Raw genomic sequence first — 18,130 nt, forward strand, 5'->3', positions numbered from 1 at the left:
ACATCATAGATAATGTGGGGGAAGCTTTTGCTGACCTCTGAAATTGTGCAAACCTGTGCATTGCCAAACTGCCAACTACTACCAAAGATGGTGGATAAATGAAGGTCTTACTCAGACACTTTACCATTGAAAGAAATGGTCACAGTTCCTGTCTGGCTCTCCCATAGACACCAATGTGATAACAGCTGGGTCTGGTCTGCTTAGTTCATTGACTGACTGTATATGAAGCAGAAAAAAGGAGTGAGTGAGGTGTCCCGCTTCCTCTTCCGTCTCTGCTACTACCACTGTTATTGACGTAAATATTGTGAATAATGGCACTGATGAGACACCTAGTGGAATGTATTGAATGTGACTGATGACAGTATCTATTCAGTAAGATGGTTCTGGAGCTTAACATGTCTTCTCCATGCAACACATTACAGAGATCTGTTATCTGACAACAATACCATGACATTAATGCACTGACACACATCTCTCTTTTTGTTGAGTCATGCTAGAATAACACAGTGGATCGTGCTATATGTAAAATGTATTGTAAGCCATGGTGATACAGTAGTAGTAATAGTAGTAGTAGTAGTAGTAGTAGTAGTAGTGGTAATTGATTATTTCATACACGTTGGTACATGTTTGGTCATTTTAAAAGCATGAAATAGGATCAAAGGACTAATACCTCATGTGAATACACCTCACCACATCATTTACCTGCCTTGGACAACAAGCAACAGAGACAGTATGTAAATATGAGAATAGTGTCACTGTCACCGGTTATACAAATAGATTCACAGAAAACAACAGTTGCTTCCACAGCTGTCAGTATCAGGCTCCAAGAGAGACGACAAAAAGAGTGACATTGAAAGGTTCTGTCATTATGAAATGTATTATAATTAGAAATGATTTGATGATATATGATGTTATATACAGTATTATATTAGGATTATGGAAATAATGTATTATCTGCTGGCTCTCTATAACTATCTATCATGAATGATACTGAGAGCATTTTATAAGCATCCAAAGTCCCTGTGTTGTCCTATGTAAGATGATGGACACACACAGTAATTACAGCCATCTAGAATCCTACCTACAGTATATTCTACAGGCCATGTTTAAATGAACATGACACGCCAATTGTCTTGGTACTGCCTTTAGAGATGGTATCAGTATGACTGCAGTACATTGACAGGGATGCTAAATTACCACATATGCAAATAAAGTTATAGTGTAGCACATAAAATAAAGCCCAGGGGAAAATTGGACCTGAATATGAGTTCTGTACTGCACCTCACCACCGCCTTTTCTCAGCATTCTCCTGGGACGTGTGTGTGTGCGAGCTTTAACGCGTGTGCAATCCTTAATTTGAGCTGTATCCTGCCGGAACAGGATCCGGCACCTCTCCGTTTTGGACTGTTTCGTTCCGGGACCTATTTGGCCGGGTCCGGTTCCTCTCGTGGCATGAATGTTTTATTCTTCACTTTTTGCAAAATGTAAAAATAATAATAAAAGCGATCAAAGTGAATCCCCTCCCCCCACACTACAGTAGTGTTGATTCCCCAAAGCATGTTTGAATATTGTATATGCTATCATTGTATATCAGGAAGTGTATATCAGGAAATACAGTTTTTTTTCTTGAAAAGGACAAAGTCCAAAGTAAAGTGTGGGTCCCATGTTTCATGATATGAAATAAAAGATCCCAGAAATGTTCCATATGCTCAAAAAACATATTTCTTTCAAATGTTTTACACTCATTTGTTTAATTCCCTTTCTCATTTGCAAAGAAAATCCATCCACCTGACAAGTGTGGCATATCAAGAAGCTGATTATTACACAGGTGCACCTTGTGTTGGGGACAATAAAAGGCCTCTTTAAATGTGCAGTTTTGTCACACAATGCCACAGATGTATCAAGTTCTGAGGGAGTGTGCAATTGGCATGCTGACTACAGGAATGTCCACCAGAGCTGTTGCCTTCCAACAGGAAAATGACCCTAAGCACACAGCCAAGACAACGCAGGAGTGGCTTCGGGACAAGTCTCTGAATGTTCTTGAGTGGCCCAGCCAGAGCCCCGACTTGAATCCGATCGAATATCTCTGGAGAGTCCTGAAAATTTCTGTGCAGCAACGCTCCCCATCCAACCTGACAGAGCTTGCGAGGATCTGCGGAGAAGAATGGGAGAAACTCCCAAAATACAGGTGGGCCAAGCTTTTAGCATCATACCTAAGAAGACTTAAGTCTATGTCATAGACCCTCAAAGTTCCAAAATGGGGTAAAGATGGCAGCCATATTGTTCAGGGAGAAATCAAAACCTAATAGGAATGAATAACAGAAGAGGCAAAATCCTGATTTTACTTATGTAGGAAAATACAAGTAAGGCATGTAATGTATCAGAAATTGTGTAATAGAATTATTGTCAACCTAAATAAATGTCAAATAATTATAAATACACTTTACATCGGTTTTATACCAATTGTCTGTATAAATAGCCTCTAAACTATACACAGATTATACAAAACATTAAGAACACCTGCTCTTTCCATGACATAGACTGACCAGGTGAATCAAGGTGAAAGCTATCATCCCTTATCACTTATTAAATCCACTTCAATCAGTGTAGATGAAGGGTTGGAGACAGGTTAAATAAGGATGTTTAAGCCTTGACATTATTGAGCCATGGATAGAGGTGAACGGGCAAGACAAAAGATTTAAGTGCCTTTGAATAGGGTATGGTAGTACTGTAGGTGCCAGGCGTGTCAAGAACTGCAATGTTGCTGGGTTTTTTACACTCAACAGTTTCCTGTGTGTATCAAGAAAGGTCCATCACCCAAAGGACATCCAGCCAATTTGACCCAACTGTAGGAAGCATTGGTCAACATGGGCCAGCATCCCTGAGGATTGCTTACAACACTTTGTGGAGTCCATGTCCCGACGAATTGAGGCTGTTCTGAGGGAAAAAGGGGGGAAGGGGAAGGTGTTCCTAATGTTTAGTATACTCAGTATATGTGAACAGACTATAAATATCTACATTTGTGTATTGTTGGAAAGCTGTCAAGTTATTATTATACGATGTCAGTACTTGTTGCATTTCAAACTTTTCTAAGTCCTATTGTCAACTGATTTCAACCAGTGCATGGCTGTGGATTGCATTGTCTGAATGGAATGTTGACATATTGGCATTTGATTAAAAATGTTTATCATTCCTCTAAAACTGGCTTGCTAACTAGCTAACAAACATACAGTGCAGATAAATTCTTCAAATGTATTATTTTACACAATGTCTTATCACAGAACTGGCAAACCATGATTGATCAACTCCCTAACCAAAATGGCTGACATTTATCCCATCATAAGAAGGTTCATGTCCATTCTAGTATTCTAATCCCTAATGGTAGTGACACTTTGACCTCTGCCTGTCTGTCTGTCTGTCTGTCTGCCTGTCTGTCTGACCAAATAGGTCTAAACACATAGACACATAACCCCCCTGACTGGAACAGTGGTCTTACCAACGATGCAGGGAAATATCAGTCAGAGTCAGACAACCACTAATGTCATGAATCACCTTGACCTGGTCTGTAGGATGAGGAGGCAACATGCAAGAACTGTTAGTCATGCATACTGTACTTAGATGACCAATTCAACACAGTAATGGAAACATTTGATATTGTTACCATGTTATGTCACATTCTGACTTATGAGTCTTTTGTTTACTTGGAAGACCCCTTTGCAATTATAGGTGTGAATTTATAAAACATTTATATTTTTCAGTTTATTAAAAACAGTGAAGGCATTTGTGTGTGTTGGTTGTAGAACTACAGTAGTTTAATGTTAAAGTATAGTGAGAGGTCATTACTATCTATGAGGGGGGTTATAAAATGTTGCACATCACTATTTTTATCAGAGAAAGGATGTAATATGTCTCAAGTTCTTCATATGTATTTCTGATAGTATTTCCTGATGTTACAACTGAACTAGAACTGATCAACCTAAAGTACTAGTTTGGAGAGTTCTATTGTATTATATTCTATTATATTATCAGGGGTATTAGTTGTGTAGTCAGTGTCAAATATAATGCCTAACATTTCATTAAAGAGTTTTTCTGTCAACAATGTTGTTTAAACACTGCAATGTTGCCTTCCTAACACTTTCCTGTAAAGTTGAGGAGCCCAAGAACTCTATTAGGCTGAAAGGAGAGCTGACCAAAGTAGGTTGGTTGTGTGGAAGAGTTGACCATGATGACAATATCTGTTTACTGTAACAAAGCATTCATTCTATCTGGTGTGTGGCGAGAGTTTGGGTGGGCATTATATGTCTGGTGTTCTATGTTGTCCTTGTGTTGTATTTCTGTGTGTTTGGCCTGGTATGGTTCTCAATCAGAAGCCGCTGTCTATCGTTGTCTCTGATTGAGAGCCAGACTTAGGTAGCCTGTTTTCCCACCTGTGTTTGTGGGTGGTTGTTTTCTGTTTAGTGTATGTCACCTTGCAGAACTGTTCGTTTATCGTTTTTGTTGTTTGGTTATAGTATTTGTATTCATTAAAAGTAATTATGAGTACTTACCACGCTGCACCTTGGTCTTCTCCTTTATACGACGATCGTTACATGGTGAATAAAAAATTAAAAGTTTATTAAAAAAAGCACAATGCAAAGATATTGTAAAAGTACAGGTCATTAGAAGCAAACATGTATATGTGACATAGAAAATATGTTATTCTATCATCTGAATGACAGAAATAATGAATCAATGATAATACATTTCAGTACATTTACAACCCAACAATTCAATACACAATACAAAGCAGATAGAATTACTGTAGCTGTTTATAAGATCTATCATCATTACACCATATCATTTATTTAAGCTGTTACAGTAATACACACATGGTTAAATGAAATATATTTGTTGTATTTATCTGGTAAATTAAAATAACATACAAATCCTTAATGTACAAGGTGTTATTGTGTGTGTGTCCCTCACAGAAAAAACACATGAGAATTGTAAAGTGAAATCACGTTTTCACATGTGCAGTTTCATGTCATCACATGTTGCTTCACATGTTGTCACATGTTATCACATTAACTTCAAATAAGATCACGTTATCACATTAACTTAACATAAGATCACATGTGATCACATGAAAACATGTGCTTTTGGAACACATCACATTGTAAAAATGAATGTGTTTTTTCTGTATTTGTGTGTTCGTGTGCATGTGTGTGTGTGCGCACATGTTTGTTTTTTTGTGTGTGTGTGTGTCTACACTGTTGGACGTGTAGACAGGACTGATTCTGTACTCTGGCTTTTTATTAGAGTAGACTGACTTCCTGTTGTTATGCCACTCATACTGCCAGTCAGAGTCTCCTCCCCCTTGTATGTCACATCTCATAGTGATAGTATCTCCTCTAAATATTTGGGTCCAGTTGGGTTGGAGGGTCAGAACAGCTACAGGTCTCTCTGCACAGACAACTAACTGAATAAATAGCAAGGAAGGTGTTCTTAATGTTTTGTTCACTCAGTGTATATTGTGCAACTAAATAATTGCAGCTCTTACATCATTCTCTCTCAGACACAAACATCCATGGATGAAAATGTAACTAAAAAGAGCTTCAGTATAACAATACATCCACTACTTGAATATTGAAACACGGAAGGCCAACATATTCAGTGGGGCTCCAGTCCACAACGTAATACGTATGCTAGTATTACAGTAAATGGTTGAAATGACTGAATAGCATCTCACCAGCAACTCATGTGCAGTCATTCACTGATATTAAAAGCGAAGTTTGCTTTTTTACAATGAAATGTCTTTTTTATAGAACGGTTATAGAACGGTTCAGACACCTTTTTGTGATTTAAAACTTACCCTAAACAGCAAATCACTTCCTCATCCTCCTTATGGGGAACCCCCAATAACATGAACAGTCTCTAAAATCACCCTAACACGTCATTTGAGAAACGGTAAAGCTCTCAGTTTAATGATGCAGGTATTTTAAAGTTGTATGCATGAAATTGTGTCATACTGAACTTTATCCGCAATGTTATATTCCATTTTGCGCGATTCGAGACGTTTTCACTATCCAACTGTTTCATTCTCCATGTAGCCTGCTGGTACAGGTGTAACGGATTTCCTCTTCGTCTGAGGAGGAGTAGCAAGGATCGGACCAATGTGCAGCGTGGTAAGTGTCCATAATGAGATATTTAATAAATCAACAGAACACTGAACAAAAGTACAAACAAACAACCGAAACAGTCCCGTATGGTGCAAACACTGAAACAGAAAATAACCACCCATTACATTTAAGTAATTTAGCAGATGCTCTTATCCAGAGCGACTTACAAATTGGTGCATTCATCTTATGAACCAAGCCGCACTGCTTCTTAACACAGCGCGCCTCCAACCCAGAAGCTGAGACAAGGATATCCCTACCGGCCAAACCCTCCCTAACCCGGACGACGCTAGGCCAATTGTGCGTCGCACCACGGACCTCCCGGTCGCGGCCAGCTGCGACAGAGCCTGGGCGTGAACCCAGAGACTCTGGTGGCGCAGCTAGCACTGCGATGCAGTGCTCTAGACCACTGCTCCACCCGGGAGTCCATACTTACAGAGCAGCACACAGAGCAATGTGTTTTCCATTCTGTCCCACTGACAAGTGACTTTCTCTACAACTACAGTTCTTCTGACAAACCCCTCTACTTCCTATATGATGACAGTCTGTTTAGATCACACCTCTTCACCATCACACAGAAAAATTGAGATAGAAAATGATTGAGAAATGTACAAAGTTGTGGAAAAAAAAGAGTAGAGGGTGATGGCGTGTTAATTTTCTTACCAACTTCTTCTTATGATTGTCTACATGACCTCACACTGGTTCCTTCCTCTTTATTGGAGGAAAGGAGGATGGAACAAGAATAGAGATCTGAGATGAGATCAGTTTGGTATCAGAATGTGCAGATGTTAATTCATTTTTACACCCACCATGCACAGATACATGCCTCCCCTCAAACCTTTGCTATGGTGACTACTGGTATCCCAGCTAGCCTCAGATTCAGCTATCCCCTCCATACACACATACACTATTTCTATAGGGGGAACATGTGTCAAAACCACAGTCAGCTATCTGACTCTTCTCAGGGGTTTGGTGGTTGACTTGTTCATTAGTCAGATGATTCTGAGGGACACTTTTAGTTTGATACTGTCGACATAGATACGTCTTTGTTATTGTGTTGTTATGGTTGTTTCAATTTGTTTGTTTATGTGATGTGTGTCAGCATGTCAATTTTTCATTTATTGTAAACACGTGTGTGTGTGTGTGTTTTTTGTTGTTGAATATAGCACATATTATAAACATTTAGTTATTGTATCAGTTTTTTTGTATTTTGTGTTCAAATAAAAACAACTGTGTGCCTCATTTGCATAAATAGACCAGGCATATTAGTAAACATGAATAAAGTAGCATAAAGGGGAGGAACATGGCTGCACCCACCAAACACTTGCTCTGTCTACCCTACTGTCACGTTCCTGACCTATTTCTGTTAGTTTGTTTTATGTGTTAGTTGGTCAGGACGTGAGTTTGGGTGGGCATTCTATGTTTTCTGTTTCTATGTTGGTTTAGGGTTGCCTGGTATGGCTCTCAATTAGAGGCAGGTGTTTGGCGTTTCCTCTAATTGAGAGTCATATTTAGGTAGGTTGTTTCACAGTGTTCGTTGTGGGTGGTTGTCTCCTGTGTCAGTGTTTGTCGCACCATACGGGACTGTCTCGGTTTTTGTAGTCTGTTCCTGTTCGTGAGTTTTTCGTGTTTATTGTAAGTTCCATGTCCAGGTCTGTCTACTCCGTTTTGTTATTTTGTTAATTATTCAAGTGTATTTCGTTTTCGTGTTTTTTCCGTCTTTACTTTAATAAATCATTATGTCTTCACAATCCGCTGTTGGGCTCTCGCTGCCTCCATCTCCTCACGAGCGCGGCGATATTCCCCAATGTGCGCCCAGTGTCATTTTCCCTCCAATACTTCCTCCCAAGTCCATGATTCCTGTGTAGCAGGCCACTGCTCGAATTCACACCGCTTGGTTCTGGATCGGTGGGTGGTTCTGTAACGGTTTTCCTCCTCCTCTTCATCCGAAGAGGAGGAGCAGGGATTGAACCAAAAAGCAGCGGATTGTGAAGACATAATGATTTATTAACCTTTCACGAGCCTCTACCCCGGGTCCGGGATCACCCCCCACCCCCCCCACACACTGATTAGCATAGCTAGCATAGCTTCACAAGTAGATAGTAGCATCTAAATATCATTAAATCACAAGTCCAAGACACCAGATGAAAGATACAGATCTTGTGAATAAAGCCACCATTTCAGATTTTTTAAATGTTTTACAGGGAAGACACAATATGTAAATCTATTAGCTAAACACGTTAGCAAAATACACAATTTCTTTGTCCACCATTTTTTCACTCCACCAGTAGCTATCACCAATTCGGCTAAACTAAGATATTGATAGCCAATAACCAATAAAAAACCTCATCAGATGACAGTCTGATAACATATTTATGGTATAGGATAGGTTTTGTTAGAAAAAAGTGCATATTTCAGGTAGAAATCACAGTTTACAATTGCACCGACCATCACAACTCGACTAGAATTACTATAGAGAGCAACGTGTATGACCAATTTACTCATCATAAAACATTTCATAAGAATAGACAAAGCATAGCAATGGAAAGACCCAGATCTTGTGATTTCAGACAATATTTCAGATTTTCTAAGCGTTTTACAGCGAAAACACAATAAATCGATAAGTTAGCATACCACATGTGCAAACGTTACCAGAGCATCGATTCAAGCCAAAGAGAGCTATAACGTAATCATCGCCAAAATATATTAATTTTTTCACTAACCTTCTCAGAATTCTTCCGATGACACTCCTGTAACATCATTTTACAACATACATATAGAGTTTGTTCGAAAATGTGCATATTTAGCCATACAAAACCGTGGTTATACAATGAAAATACTAGCAAATCAAGGCTCAAAATGTCGGACGTCATCTTTCAGAGTGATCTAGTTTAATCGAAAGCTAATCATATACTTGACTAAAAAATACAGGGTTGACAGGAATCGAAAGACAAATTAGTTCTTAATGCAACCGCTGATTTACATTTCTAAAATTATCCTTACTGTGCAATACAGGGTTCGCCAAGTGAAGCGATAACAAACAAAATGGCGGATTATGCGTTTAAAATATTTCGACAGAACAACGATTTATCATATTAAATATTTCTTACTATGAGGTGATTTTCCATCAGATTCTTGGGCAATGTATCCTTTCTTGGGTCTAATCTTCTTTTGGTCGATAGATGTCCTCTGTCCTTCGAAATGTCCACTAACATCGACCGAGACCCCGAAACGTACCCAAAGCTTCAAAGTGCACGACAAAGAAATTCCTCAAAATCGCACTAAACGGATATAAATTAACTACATTATGATGTTTTTAACAACTATAACGAGTAAAAACATGACCGGAGAAATTTTACTGGCTAAACAACCATTTGGAAGGAGGCAAGCCTGATGTCCATCTTGCGTAAGACGCGCGAAGGGAAAGAACGATACTTCCACGTTTTCTTGTTTTATAGTGGCTCTGATTGCGCAATCGAATCCATTCAAAACGTCATGACGTACTGACACCCAGAGGAAGACGTAGGCAGTGTCGGTTTCTCCATAGCATTTACAGGCACCTTAAAACCGACCCCAGATCAGGGGTCAAAATTTCTGAAATCTGACTCCCTGTCAGGAAAAGTGCTGTAGAAGTAGTTCTGTACCACTCAGAGACAAAATTCCAACAGCTATAGAAACTAGAAAGTGTTTTCTATCCAATAATAACAATAATATGCATATTGTACGATCAAGAATTGAGCACGAGGCAGTTTAATTTGGAGACCAAAAAATGCTAATGCGGAACAGCACCCCCTATAGTTGCAAGAAGTTTTAAAGTAAAGACGGAAAAAACACGAAAACGAAATACACTTGAATAATTAACAAAATAACAAAACGGAGTAGACAGACCTGGACATGGAACTTACAATAAACACGAAGAACTCACGAACAGGAACAGACTACAAAAACCGAGACAGTCCCGTATTGTGCGACAAACACTGACACAGGAGACAACCACCCACAACGAACACTGTGAAACAACCTACCTAAATATGACTCTCAATTAGAGGAAACGCCAAACACCTGCCTCTAATTGAGAGCCATACCAGGCAACCCTAAACCAACATAGAAACAGAAAACATAGAATGCCCACCCAAACTCACGTCCTGACCAACTAACACATAAAACAAACTAACAGAAATAGGTCAGGAACGTGACACCTACCTGCACTCACCTGTGTTGTCTGGACTGACTCTTTAATTATTGTTGTTGTCAAGTTCACTTGCATAATTCAACAAGTGTGTCAATAGCAGGATACCCTCAGATTAAAAGTCAAGAGGTTTGTCTCTAGATTACACCTATCTAAACATATTTTACATTATTTGCAAGATCAGACATACTATCACTATAGTTTGAGGATTCATTTTCAGAAATTGCTTTCATTTCAAATCAAATCAAATTTTATTTGTCACATACACATGCTTAGCAGATGTTAATGTGAGTGTAGCGAAATGCTTGTGCTTCTAGTTCCGACAATGCAGTAATAACCAACAAGTAATCTAACCTAACAATTCTAACCTAACAATCGCCGTGTTAGTCCGATGACGTGAGGACTGCTGTCCATACGTTTAAAAGGGCTGATATCAACTACAGAACTAAGCCAACCTCAGCGTGAGCTATGGTTGTGAATGGTTGAACGACTTCAACCTAATGAAATTAACATCGTGTTCCCGGTGACGAACCAGTTTATGATGTCCATACGTTTAGAAGGGAGAATTTCAACGTGGAGGTGACGATCGACACGCTGGAAGGATGAATTTCGACTATACCAGCTAGAATATAGTATGAGTTTATAGTATGGCAACTTGGTATGAACTTTGAACTCTTATTCACTAAAGAAGTGATACATCCAAGACGTTGAGTTAGCAGCAGCAGCTGTAAACGTGTGCTAGGAAAGGAAGGACAATCTCTTCAGAAAGACAGGGTACTACAACGTATCCGTTCAACCACACGACGACTGTACTACAACGTATCCGTTCTACCACAATACATATTCTTCAAAGGACAAGGGAGATCTCTGCTGGGCAACCCAGCCTTCCATCTACGACCAATCTATCGAAGCGCAGCTCAGAGTAAATATTTCTTGCATTTTCCTTTTCCAAATAGGCGGTTATTTAGAATGCACAAGATTCTGAATTTACGATAGCATAGCTTCATGAGCTCCGATAAAGACCCAATCCTTTTGTTCCTCAGTCTTCCCGCGCTTTCATTCAAACCCAACCCCCTTTCTTTGTGTAACCAGCCGTCATATCGGTTCGTCCGCTAGGGACGTTTTCTTGTATGACATAATTAGTAATCAATGTATGATCTATCCTGTGTATATGTAATTCTGTGTGTTATTTAGGTATTTAGTAAATAAATAATTAAACCAAATTCTGTATTGCTGATTCAACTTGTTAGCCAGGGTTCGTGAAGATAACCAAGAATTTTACGACGTTCAGATGAGACTGAATAAGGTGACGATTAATAATTGACTGCTATTGATATAAAAGATTACCAGGTCTTTAAGAGTTTATTCAGAAGACAACAGCTCTATAAATATTCTTCCGTGGTGCCCCGACCTCCTAGTTAATTACATTTACTTGATTAGTTTAATCAGGTAATATTAATTTTAGATAAATTATTTTATAAAATAGCATGTCATAAATCACTTAATCCATAGCAAAGACACGACACCTGCTAGGGCTGCCCTGGTCAACTGTATGTGCTGTTATTGTGAAGTGGAAACGTTTAGGAGCAACAACGGCTCAGCCCTGAAGTGGTAGGCCTCAAAAGCTCACAGAACGGAACCAAAGAGTGCTGAAGCGTGTAGTGCATAAAAATGGTCTGTCTTCGGTGTAGAAGAACTGACCGCAACCCCATTGAGCACCTTTGGAATAAATTGGAATACCAACTGTCCAACATCAGTGACCAACCTTACTAATGCTCTCGTGGCTGAATGGAATCAGGTCCCCGCAGCAATGTTCCAACATCTCGTGGAAAGCCTTCCCAGAAGAGTTGTGGCTGTTATAGCAGCAAAGGGGGATAAACTCCATATTAATGCCCATGATGTTAGAATGAGATGTTTGACTAGCAGGTGCCCACACACTTTTGGTCATGTAGTGTATATCATTGACCAAGATCAGGGCTGGGGTCAATTCAAATCAGTTGACATTCAATTCAGTAAGTGATATGAATTTAACATCCTAAAATAATACAACTTTTCACATAAATATATTTTCCTTTTCAGCTTATTGAGAAGATATAGGAAGAAATGATAGTTGACTTTCAGTTAAATTACTGAATTGACCGTTTTCCATTAGAATTGACCCCAACCCTGACTCAGACCATACAATAGCAATAAAAAATACAGGTAAAACTATCAAAGCACACAATCAATCAAATAACAATGAACCATTTAACCAACCAATCCACCCACCAACCAATCATCTGAGTATATACTTATTTTTCTGTAATACTTTTTCTAGTATATACTGTATGTCTAATTATTAATAAGATGAGAAGACATATTTAAGCAATAATGCACGAGGGGGTGTGGTATATGTAAAATATACCATGGCTAAAGGCTGTTCATTAGCACGACACAACGCAGAGTTTCTGGATACAGCCCTTAGCCGTGGTATATTGGCCATACACCAGTAACCCCCAATGTGCCTTATTGCTATTATAAATAGGCTACCAACGTAATAAGAACAGTAAAAATAAGTTTTGTCATACCCATGATATACGTACGGTCTGATATACCATGGCTTTCAGCCAATCAGCATTCAGGGCTCGAACCAGTTTATATTTACAAACATAACTATAAAAGTGATCTACCCATTTCAGTAACTTCTGTTACATCCAGTTAGTTGTGTGGAGGAACTACAGAAGTATGACAGTCAATTATAGCTAAAAGCAGAAGCATTTGGGAGTAATGTCAACAAACCAGACACACGGTGTACTGCACAATAGGAGGTACATTACCCCTCTATCCCTATCAGGGACGGCTGAATTTCAGAGACGACAATGTTGAGCTCCAGAAACATCTTACTGACCATATAACGTCCTCAGTTTTCCACATTACAATAATGTGATACTGTCTAGTATAGTGTACATCCAAAACAATCCACTAGGTGTCTCATCAATCTCAATTTTCACAATATACTATAAGCTCCAACTATTGTCTGTTAGTGTTGTTGTTTTCAGTGTTGATGTAATCAATCAAAGTCATATATGCCTGATTTGGACATTTTCTGAATTCTGAAAGATTTCTGAAGTTTGTTATTATTGTAATCATGACATTACTTTGGTGAAATGAAAACAGAATCATGATCCCCCTTATATATAGTCTAGTATATCTTGAAGAAGAACAGCGCTTTTCTTTTCATGCCTATCCTATGTGTTCATCTCCTCCAGTTTATGAACCTTCTCTGTGTTTCTGTCCAGATGCCCTGCAGTGGACAGTGATATCTCTTCCAGTTTGATGACACACTGTTAGGATAATTTTTTGAATGGTCAGTAATCATCACCATTTGAAGCATTAATTAACTAAATATAATTAATTTAGGCTGCAATAATTATGTCATCCGTGAAGTGGGACCGTCATGGTAGCCTACATGAGGAGAAGCGGGAACAAATAAAAAATCTGAGGGAACGCATTAAAAAACAAGGAAGGGATTAGCATTGCTGTTTCATGACCCCTAAGGGGCTCCATGCAATACCTCCGGTCATCAATTACCCCTAAACATTGTTAGTGATTGCTAGTGATATTGTATTATAAAATATTTTTGTTTCCCCCCATACATTTTAATGAACATGTTACATTTGTGTACATCAAATACATTTTTATTGGTCACATACAAGTGTTTAGCAATGTTATTGCGGGTGGGGCGAAATGCTTGTGATTCTAGCACTGACAGTGCAGTAATATCTAACAATTTCACAACATATACCCAATACACACAAATATAAGTAAGGAATTAATTAAGAATATAAACATACTGTATATGTACGAGCAATGTCAGAGCGGCATGGACTAAGATACAGTAGAATAGTATAGAATACAGTATATACATATGAGGTGAGTAATGCATTCAGATACAATGATGTTCAAGTGACAAAATACTGTTTTACCTGATATAAAATATAATTATGTTTTATTACATAGGCTAAGTTACTAGATAGGCTACATGTACAATACTCAACATCTGAGAAAACAGAACTGAGATAATTATGCCACAATTCAGAATAAATGAATGATGCGCCCCACCATCCGTTAACTCCTAACCCAATTATATCCACTTTTGAAGTAACTTATTACTCCCTTGTGTTTCTCATCTCTCTTTGTCATCTCCTCCAGTTTCTGAACCTTCTCTGTGTTTCCTGTCTCATTCATCTTCTTAATCAGGAAGTCCAGATGCTGAGCAGTGGACAGTGAGTTGGCCTTCAAGGCGATCTCTTCCAGTTTGATGACACACTGGTAGGATTCCTCCACCAGTCTGGCTTTCTCAGGTGTGAACTGCTCCAACTCTGTCTGGAGTCTACTGATCAGAGTCCCTTTCTCCCCAGCCGCTTTCTCATTGATTTCATACTTCTTTTTCAACTCTTCATATGTGTTAAGAACCGGTCTGGTCTTGATAACATATTTTTTGTTTTCTTTGTCATGCTTGGTGTAGTGACAATTCCCAGTACACACAATGCAGTGTTGTTCTTTCATCACACTACACCATGAGAGATCAGTAACCCACCAGCAGTCTGGATAGTGGCAGTTCTCCTGACAGACACTGCAGGTGGTAGCCTGTTTAGTAAAATGCCACCATGATGATTCTATTGGGACTTTCTCTTTGTAACACTCATCAACAATGTATGAAAAGTCCTTGTTTTCGTCCCTTTCTTTCTTGTGTTTCTCCAGGGCTTCTTGAGTTTGCTTGATTTCATTCTGTTTCAGATCAATCATTTCAATCCGCTCATGCAAGTTGCTGATACATGCTTCTAGTTGTTTGCGCTCTCTCAGTACTCCTTCAGTCATCTTCACGTTTTGAGGTGTTATTCTACCCAGGAACTCTGTGAATTCCTTCATGCTCTCCTCTGATAAGTCCCATAAATTCTTCAAGATACGTTCTTCTTTCTTGGCCTGGGTTGCTTTTGCAGAGGTAAGACTCTTTATTTGAGAGTTGTTGAATAGGAAATATATAGATTGATTGCTGTCATCTTTTGCAAGGGGGACATGAGCATCTTCTAAGGCCTGTAGAGCATTAGTTGGTTCCACACCATCTGAGTGTGTGATGAGGGCCACGATATTCTTCTCCATGTCTTTGCCAAATAAAGACAAAACTGCATCAAATATGTACCTCTGTTCAACAGTGAGTCGATTTGTACTTGACTTCACCACTAAACCAACAGCATCAATTTGATGAATCCCATCTGTAGACCTTAACAACTCAAACATTTTTTCAGCGATCAGTTGGTCTTCTCCAATCCCTCTAGTGTCTCCATACCCAGGAGTGTCAATGATGGTGAGAGAGTAGGGGACTCTCAGGCCCTCAAACCCGAATACCTCATAAACAGTGATCCCTGTAGTTCGACTTTCAGTCTTTCTCTTTTCCTCCTCTATTTTCTCCTCCACAATCTCAAACCAGACTTTATCCTTCCACTCTACACCCAGGACATAATTGACCATGACATTAATCAGAGTTGACTTCCCTGTTCCTGTCTCTCCCACTACCAGAATGGTTTTGTTGATCGTGGTGGGATCTCTCTCCCCAAAGGTACATCTTCTGAGTTTATTATCCTGGTCCAGTCTCTGTTTGTTTGTTACCAGTTTGTACCGTTCAGGAGGTCCTTGCTCGATAATAATACTTTTTTTGTTTCTTTGTGAAATTATGTCTTGAATTTTTGAAGATGTGTCCCTAGTTTTGGGAAATAAATATACATACTGTATGTTATAATATAACATTTATAATATATTCTTAAATATACTTTACAATTATATTTCACTCTATACGACGAATCATAAGTTATCTGAGAGATCTGAGGGCAAATTTTTGCTTAAAATGTTATATCGCATTCAACTAATTGCATAAATACTTATCAAATCAAGTGGACTGTGGGGACTGGTTTTTCCAGATCCAGATCCAGATAAAGCCTTGTCCTTGACAAAAACACTTTCAATGGATATTCTTCATTCAGCATGTATTTTAGTCCAGATTTAGGCTTAATCTGGGTCTGATAAAATGGCCTATGGATGTGTATGGTTTGCATCTGTCAATAATCTATAAAACATTCAACAGCATTTGAAAAAACATGAAGTCTGCTGACACTCACTTGTTTGCCATGATGGTATTTTAGTTGTGTGATCTACCCAGGGAAGATACAGTTGATTAAGCTCTGTAAATGGAAAACATAGTTTCAACGAATTGGAAGTCTTGTCCAACTCAGGAATGTTAGTATACTTTCATACCAACTTAAAAGGACAAGGTATCTAGTTTCACTGCATTTTTAGATTTAATGTTGAAACCCCCAACAATTTTAATTGCTGCAAAGTTGAGTCTCAATATGTTCAGCAAACTAAACTCCTTGTCCAATCCACCTAGCTATTTGAGTGCAACATAATTTTTTTCATTCAGCTCAGGGCTTCCCCTTTGGTGCGCCTCGTATAGCTTCGTGAAATGTTAGGCTTGATGACCAAATAGGCCTACCAATAAACTTTTATCCATTAGATAAAGAAACACTACAGAATTGCTTTGCCATTCTCCAGGATAGCCAACTCTATACTTAAATATACGTTTGATGAATTTAAGAGGCATTGCAAGATAAGACATTGAAAGAAACTAGATACCAAGATAGCCTATGCGCTTGGTTCCAACTGTCTGCCTGCCCCTCCTCCCTCTTCCTCGCTGGCTCACCTGTTCTTTCTCAATATCTTCTCTACGACAGATGTGTGTGTTTAGTCTTCAGTTGTTTGTGTGTAGAATAGCCTACTAACTGATAGCCCCTACTTTAGTTAACTTGCGAGACATTGCAAGCCAAGAAATTGTGAAATAAAGCATTGCGAGATACAGCTTCTGATTACTGGATGCACGGTTCTGATTCTGCCTGGTAGATGCGAGAGTTTGTATTCTCTGAAGTAGCCTATGGCAACTACTCAGTCTCATCCTTTGCACAAATACTGAACCTTAGGAGTCTAGGAGTCGATTCCTAGTGGAATCAAAGCTTTACACCCAGAAATGGGAGTCGACACCGAGAGTCAACGGGCAATGAGTCGAGGAATCGATTATTTTAGAGTCGACTCTCCACCACTAGCACAGGATGCCCACTCGATGAAGATGATTCTACTGCGCTATTCGGTGACTCAACAACTAGCATTTAAGATTGACTCGATTGACTCGTCAAAGCGCATATCGAGTGCTCAAAGTGTTCAGTTTGAGATTCAGACTAAATAAAATCTTTGCATATTTTCATCCCATTTAACTTACCTCTGCTCCTGGAAATGGTTTGTTTCAGTTCTGCAGTCAGAGGAATAGAGAAGAAGAAAGAGAAAGAGGTGATGTGTTTTGCAGGTCTTATAGTGGAACAGCCCAGCATTCTCCTCCCACCTCACCTCACCACTCCAGTACTGTACTTCCCTTCTCACCAAGTCAGCTGATTTCAGAGAAGAGAGATCATCTCTTCAGTTGAGGGTGCCGGATAGTTGGCAGGTTTCCCAAAAAATAAAGGAGATTTCTTCAGTAGAGAGGCAGTTGGAGCCAAATTCTCTATTCTTTATTTGTGCTATTTTAAATGTTTGTCCCATTTGAAATATATCATCATGCCATATTGCTATTTATATTGTGATCATGAATGTATCATGAAAGTGAGGAATTATGAAATAAACTTGAATGTGTTTATGTGTTAAATTGGCAATATGGAGTCTCAGCTAGTCACACACCCCCTTTTCTCCCAGGGACCCTTTCCTT

The 18,130-nt window shown here is 39.0% G+C and overlaps 1 protein-coding gene and 1 long non-coding RNA gene across 2 annotated transcripts; both read right to left on the reverse strand.

The window, feature by feature from the left end:
- Window positions 1-1,704: 1,704 nt before the first annotated feature.
- Window positions 1,705-7,748, reverse strand: LOC139561670 (uncharacterized). The gene is made up of 3 exons (XR_011672182.1): window positions 4,548-7,748; window positions 3,497-3,563; window positions 1,705-2,937 (listed from the first exon to the last, which is right to left on the reverse strand). It is a non-coding gene; the product is annotated as an uncharacterized lncRNA (long non-coding RNA).
- A 6,233-nt stretch (window positions 7,749-13,981) lies between these two features.
- On the reverse strand, window positions 13,982-17,752 carry LOC139561663 (uncharacterized). The gene is made up of 3 exons (XM_071378910.1): window positions 17,651-17,752; window positions 16,500-16,562; window positions 13,982-16,084 (listed from the first exon to the last, which is right to left on the reverse strand). Exons 2-3 carry the CDS (start codon window positions 16,508-16,510, stop codon window positions 14,452-14,454), a joined length of 1,644 nt encoding a protein of 547 aa, XP_071235011.1. The 5' UTR covers window positions 16,511-16,562; window positions 17,651-17,752; the 3' UTR covers window positions 13,982-14,451.
- Between the last annotated feature and the right edge of the window lie 378 nt (window positions 17,753-18,130).

Source organism: Salvelinus alpinus, chromosome 31 (assembly GCF_045679555.1).
Source record: "Salvelinus alpinus chromosome 31, SLU_Salpinus.1, whole genome shotgun sequence".
Lineage (NCBI taxonomy): Eukaryota > Metazoa > Chordata > Actinopteri > Salmoniformes > Salmonidae > Salvelinus > Salvelinus alpinus.